The sequence below is a fragment of the Procambarus clarkii genome, chromosome 66, assembly GCF_040958095.1.
Source record: "Procambarus clarkii isolate CNS0578487 chromosome 66, FALCON_Pclarkii_2.0, whole genome shotgun sequence".
Lineage (NCBI taxonomy): Eukaryota > Metazoa > Arthropoda > Malacostraca > Decapoda > Cambaridae > Procambarus > Procambarus clarkii.
In genome coordinates, this window is record NC_091215.1 from 19401243 (window position 1) to 19407966 (window position 6724).

The window sequence follows — 6724 nt, forward strand, 5'->3', positions numbered from 1 at the left end:
TGTCCCATGGTGCGCATGGCGTATATATACGCCATAGGGTGCCAGGCCTGATTCAAATGGCCCGCGGCTACACGGGGTTCACAGTAGCTTCCTCAGGGCTCTTGTAAACAGAATACCATTTAAAAAAAAAATTGTGGGCAATATTCTCAGGTGTGAGAGGCACAGTACTGTTGGAGCAACCAAGGCCGGCGCACGCAGCATGAGCGAAGCATCATGCTGCGGTCATGTGGTCACAAGCATCAGCTTGTGACCACAGCATCGCCGAAAAATGTCAAAATAAATATATAATTGTTATTATTTAGCGATGACAATATTACAGATGACCCATGACTGTGATATAAATAACCAGGGTTGTGATAATAGCAGGATTGTTGTAATAATGAGCGCTGTGGGAGGAGTGATGCTGAGAGATGGAGGGAGACAGCATCGTTTACTGACTGTGTGGCTAGCTGTTATTGTTTGCATTCACCATACCAGGTCAGTGGTTCTCTATGGTGAACACAAACGTAGATACTTATATATAATGTGTGTATTAGTGTAATAACAGCAAAAGGATTATGCTGGGAGGAGCCATATGGGTGACGGAGGTGACGTCGTCTGCACGATTTGTCTAGCTGTTTAGTGGGTGGCCACTATGCTCTTTGGGCGCACTACAAGCTTAGGTGTACAGTTACGGTGCATAAAACATGTAGATATTTATATATAATATGTGTATATAGGGTAATAACACTGCAAAAGGTATTGTTGGGGGAGAAAGTTTAGTGCGTGTGACCTTGAATGAGTGAGGGAGCCGCCAGCTGACTGTGTGTGTAGCGACGACTCTTAGTGCCTGAACTAACTATATCAGCTTAGCTGTACATTTGTGGTGAACAAAATATATACATACTTATATATGACGTCTGTATATAGTGTAATAACACCACAACTGGTATTGTTGGGGGAGAAAGTTTAGTGCGTGTGAAGAGGGAGTGCCAGCGAGTGGCTGGCTGGTGTGTGGCGGTAACTCTTCGTTGCTTTTCGACTCTCAATACCAACTTATTGGTTCGTTATGGTGACCAAAACATGCAGATACTTATATATAACCTGTGTATAGAGTGCAATAGCAGCAAAACTGTTTGTTTATTGTTTTATAAACATAATAATTGAATCACTAATATGCACATCATACTTTTGAGTATAGCGATTATTCACCACTTTTATTATAAAAATATATTACAATACACACTATTGAATAATATTACTGCAAAAAAAAACTAAGAAAAAATCAATCGGAGACATTGAAACAATTAGGTAATAATATCTTTGTGGCAACTCCCATCTGTCAGCGCGGGTGACGCTGACTGCGTCTGACGACCACTCTGTCAACGCCCACTTTTTGTCAGACTTCCTCGGTCAATTGCGCCCAAAATATGTCACCTGCGATTTTTTTTTTTTCCGTGCTCAGGGGACACAAATTAACATGTTTAGATGACGAAAAAAATTTTTGATTTTTTTTTTTCTTGCGCACAGGGGTGTAAATGTCCCAAGGACCCCTGAGCAGTGTAAGGGTAAACCAGATAGGGTTTGTTTTGGGTTGCCTACCTTTCTGGGTGCCTAATCTAGTAGATGGCAGACATAGAATGCTTCCAACCACATGGGGGTTTATATAAGCCATTGCTCCTCGTGCCCCCCTGAGGGGGGCCAGGTTCTGGCTGGTGGTTCCCGGTAGGCCTAAGAACTCCATTTGCTTTGACTGATGCCATGGTCTAATACATTCATATCAGCCCGGATAGCTCTAGGGAGTGTCCGGGCCTCGCTCAGAAAATGGTGTTTCATTACATTCAACGCTGGTTTTTTCAATCTCTTCTTATGTAAGGTTTCTAATTTGTTGGATTAATTCCATCCTTCACTAAATATGTTGAAGTAAATTTTTGTCCAATCCATAGTTTGGCAACCAAAAAATTGAACTGCATAATCTAAATGTTGCCTAACAAAAGCAAGATACAGTTGAAGAATAACATTAGGTAATAGGTAGGTACTAACACTTCTAAGAGACAAATCCCAATATTCTATTTTCCTTATTTTGAACATTATTGCACTGATATTTTTACTTAAAATTCCTACTAATCATGACCCCCCCAGATATTTTTTTGCAATCAAACTTAGCCATTTCAATACCATCCAGCTGATATCCTGTAACTCATCATCATTAAATAGCCTGAGAATCTTCCATTTGTTAGCATGTATCTGCATCTTCCAATCTTTTGACTGTTTCAAAAGCCTAGCTAGAGCATCTTGAAATGATTTTGAGTCTTCTGAATCTATTTCCTGCTAAATTTTAGTATCATTTGCAGATTTGCAAATATTGCTGCTGAATCCTGTCCCTAACCTAACCTTTGAATTGACAGTACGTTTTAATACTAAGTGTAATAAGTACATTTCTTTACTGTCATACATAGTACATAATTGCACTTATGGGGCTGTTACATTTACCTCCCCATTTATTCTCCTTGTTTTCTATTAAGACACTCAGAATTTTAGGATGAAGTTTTAAAGTTCAGTTTGCTATACACAAGTTTTAAATATCAGGAATTTTTTTCAGTTTTATTACACAATAGAGATTTTATACAAAATTTGAAAATATCCTGAGTTACTTTACAATTTATTGAAATATTTTAGTTTTATTAGTTTTATAAAACTGTAATATCAGTATAGCTATAGGTTAAGTAGTAATTGTAATTAAAAAGCAATAAAATGCTTACCTTAAAAAATTAAGATGGTTAGGTTAGGTCGTGGTTTTCTATTCAGTTTTTCAGGTAAACTCAAATATTCACAATATATTTGACAGCACGGTTTAATACTAAGTGAAAATAAGTACATTTCTTGACTGTCGTATATAGTACATAATTGCATTTATGGGGGCTGTTATGGGGCTGTTACATTTACCTCCCCATTTTTGGAGGACGGGCTGCTATCCCAGGGCAGAGCCTTGGGGCACCTAATTTACAAGGATTTCTCATCCTGGCAGTGCCATTTAAACTACTGTTTCCTCCTATATAATAATGCCCTTGTCCAAATCATGATATCATGATAGTGCAAGAGTAAACAAAATTATCTACTTTTTTTTTTTGTTTTTTAGTGCTTCCTTTACTGTACTTGCTTCTTTCTGTATTTTACTGATTCAGTATATGCATGCAGAGGCTGTTTTCATGGTTCTCAATTCAAGTACCGTAAGTAGCAACTGCTAATTTGAACTTCATGGTTCCTGTAAAATTTCCTAATTGTAGGGGAATATAGATGGCTCAGAATGCTGATATTAGAGGAGTAACATTTTTCAGTATTTTCTCCTGTTAAGGTATAATTTGTTGTGGCATATGTAGTAAAATTTATATGATTAGGTAACATCATTTTTTACAATGTCTTATTACATGCTCTCCATTTTCTTTTATCTTTTAGTGCCTTTCACGAGATTTACAACTGCAGCGTACTAGAACCAGGAAAGAATACAGACAGCTAATGAAAGAAAAGAGAAGTGGACTTTTTGAACATGAAGAGGTGGTGTGGCTTTCAGCTGCTACTTCTCAAGAGTGTGCACAACAGCATGACCAAAATGAAAATGATAATGAGGATATAGATATTTTGGGCTAAGCTAATTGCAAATTTTATTTTGCTGTGAAATAAAATGTCTGGGTTGCATTTAAGTGGTTGCCCTTATTTAGATTCTGTAGTTTATATGTACAGTAGTCAGTCTGGCATGTTCTTCTATGCCCCAAGCTCAGCCAGGGCCAGGTTTGTCCAGCAATACAGTAACATCATCTCTCAGGTAATTGCTTGTAGTGGCTCACCAGGCTCTTAGCTGGACTTTTTTTTACCTGCCAGGGACAAGACCTATTCAGCTGTCTTATCCCCCTCATATGGAGCAGGAAGTAAGTTGGGACAAGAGATCATCCCACAACCGAGAAAACTGCTTGTTATAACATATAGTATGATATACACTATGCTGTGTAAAAGTGACCATGTTTTTTTTAGGAATAAAGTATGCAATGCATTACAATCTTGAAGAAAATGAGGTTGAAGCAGTTGAAAAAACTGATTTCCGGAGAGATCTTTATGGAGAACTCAGACATTTCTTTAAGGTATTTGACTGGAAAGACTTGCTGTTAGGACGAAGTAAATGTCCTAGTTTTGTGAAGTATGTCAAGTATGTTAAGTTTTGTGAAATATATGATAAAGGCACAAAAAAATTTATACCAAAGCAGAGATGCAAACCTAGGAAACAAGATTGGTTCAACAAATTGTGAGAGGGCCAGAGACCAAAAGACACAAAAATGGAATCAATACAGGAAGAGGCCAAACCCCCAAACATACCAGTGATACAAAGATGCGAGAAACAACTACACAGCAGTGAGGAGAGGGGCAGAAAGAAATTTTGAAAAAGAAATTGTGGACAAATGTAAAACAGAACCAGGTTTATTCTATAAATTCATAAACAAAAAATTGCAGGTAAACGATAATATTCAGAGGTTGAAAATGGGAAATAAATTCAGGAAAAAATGAAAATGAAATGTGTGAAATATTAAATGAACACTTCCAAAGTTATCCCATCACAATGGTTGTACTCTTCAAGTCACTTGTGTTATCCCGTTTTGAGTACTGCTCAGTACTGTACTCACTTCCACCTTCAGAGCAGGAGAGATTGCTGAAATAGAGGGAATACAGAGAACATATACGGCATGCATAGACGCAATAAAGCACCTAAATTATTGGGATCGTCTCAAAGCCCTCCAAATGTACTCACTAGAAAGAAGACGAGAGAGATATCAAATAATATACACCTGGAAGATACTAGAGGGCCAAGTACCAAATCTACACAGTAAAATATCAATGTACTGGAGTGAACGATATGGAAGAAAATGCAGAATAGAACCAGTGAAGAGCAGAGGTGCCATAGGCACAATCAGAGAACACTGTATAAACATCAGAGGTCCGCGGTTGTTCAACATTCTCCCAGCACGCATAAGAAATATTGCCGGAACAACCGTGGACATTTTCAAGAGGAAACTAGATTTATTCCTCCAAGGAGTGCCGGACCAACCGGGCTGTGGTGGGTATGTGAGCCTGCGGGCCGCTCCAAGCAACAGCCTAGTGGACCAAGCTCTCACAAGTCAAGCCTGGCCTCGGGCCGGGCTTGGGGAGTAGAAGAACTCCCAGAACCCCATCAACCAGGTATAACCAGGTAACCAGGTAAAGTGTGTTTGTACAAAATGAAATCTTTAGGGAACCAGGCACAATAAGAATTCCAGAGAAGAACGTAGAGCACACAGAAGTGTCTAGAGACGAAGTGGAAAAAATGCTCAAGGAGCTATGTAAGAACAAAGCAGTTGGTCCAGATGGAGTTTCACCATGGGTTCTGAGAGAATGTGCACCTGAGCTCAGCATTCCACTTCAACTGATTTTTCAGGCATCCCTGTGTACAGGAGATGTAACTGATGTGTGGAAAAAGGCAAACATAGTTCCAATCTACAAAAAGTGGCAACAGGGAAGACCCCTCAATTATAGACCTGTATCATTGACAAGAGTAATAGTCAAAATATTGGAAAAAAATAATTAAAACTAAATGGGTAGAACACCTGGAGGAAAACGATATGATATCAGACAGACAGTATGGTTTTCGATCTGGAAGATCCTGTGTAACGAATTTACTCGGTTTCCATGATCGAGCCACAGATATTTTACAGGAAAGAGATGGTTGGGTTGACTGCATCTATCTGGACCTAAAAAAGGCTTTTGACATAGTTCCACATAAGAGGTTGTCCTGGAAACTGGAACATATTGGAAGGGTGACAGGTAAGCTTCTAACATGGATGAAAAATTTCCCGACAGAAAAATGAGGGCTGTAATCAGAGGCAATTTATTAGATTAGAGGAATATCACAAGTGGAGTACCACAGGGTTCAGTTGTTGCACCGGTAATATTCATTGTCTTCATAAACGGTCTACCAGTTGGAATACAGAATTATATGAACATATTTGCTGATGATGGTAAGATAATAGGGAAGACACGAAACATAGATGATTGTCATGCTCTTCAAGAAGAAAGACCTGGACAAAATAAGTATATGGAGCAACACTTGGCAAATGTAATTTGATGAGAATAAATGCCATGTTATGGAATGGGGAATTGGAGAACATAGACCCCCACACAACCTATAAATTATGTAAGAAATCATTAAAGAATTCTGACAGAAAGGGATCTAGGGGTGGTTCTAGATAGAAAACTGTCACCTGAGGACCACATTAAGAACATTGTGTGAGGAGCCTGTGCTACACTTTCTAACTTCAGAATTGCTTTTAAATACATGGATGGAGAAATAATAATGAAATTGTTCACGACTTTTGTTAGACTAAAACTGGAATATGCAGCAGTTGTATGGTGCCCATATCTTAAGAAGCACATCAACAAACAGGAAAAGGTGCAAAGACATGCCACTAAGTGGCTCCCAGAACTGAAGGACAAGGGCTACGAGGAGAGGTTAGAGGCATTAACACTTTTGCACTCTGATAACTCCCCTGGCGGCAATCGTTTTTCTCCAGAGTCAGAGTCGGTGATGCGAGTGGCGTCCACATTTTAAAATATTTGTTAAAAATTTTAATTTTATCCGATCAATCTGGGAGTGGTTTTAAAATGAGCACCTTTAGATTGCACACAATTTGATACCCAAATGAAGGACATAACACAAAAATTG

At 38.7% G+C, this 6724-nt stretch overlaps 1 protein-coding gene across 2 annotated transcripts in view; it reads left to right on the plus strand.

Annotated features, from left to right (window-relative positions):
* LOC123769142 (uncharacterized) overlaps positions 1-4510 on the plus strand; it is a 53046-nt gene extending 48536 nt beyond the window's left edge. Inside the window, exon 7 of one of the 2 annotated variants that reach the window (XM_045760095.2) lies at positions 3436-4510. In XM_045760095.2, coding sequence (XP_045616051.2) covers positions 3436-3627 — 192 coding nt within the window. In that variant the 3' untranslated portion in view covers positions 3628-4510. The remainder of the gene's footprint in view (positions 1-3435) is intronic. The other variant, XM_045760097.2, reaches the window with a different exon arrangement.
* Positions 4511-6724: the final 2214 nt, after the last annotated feature.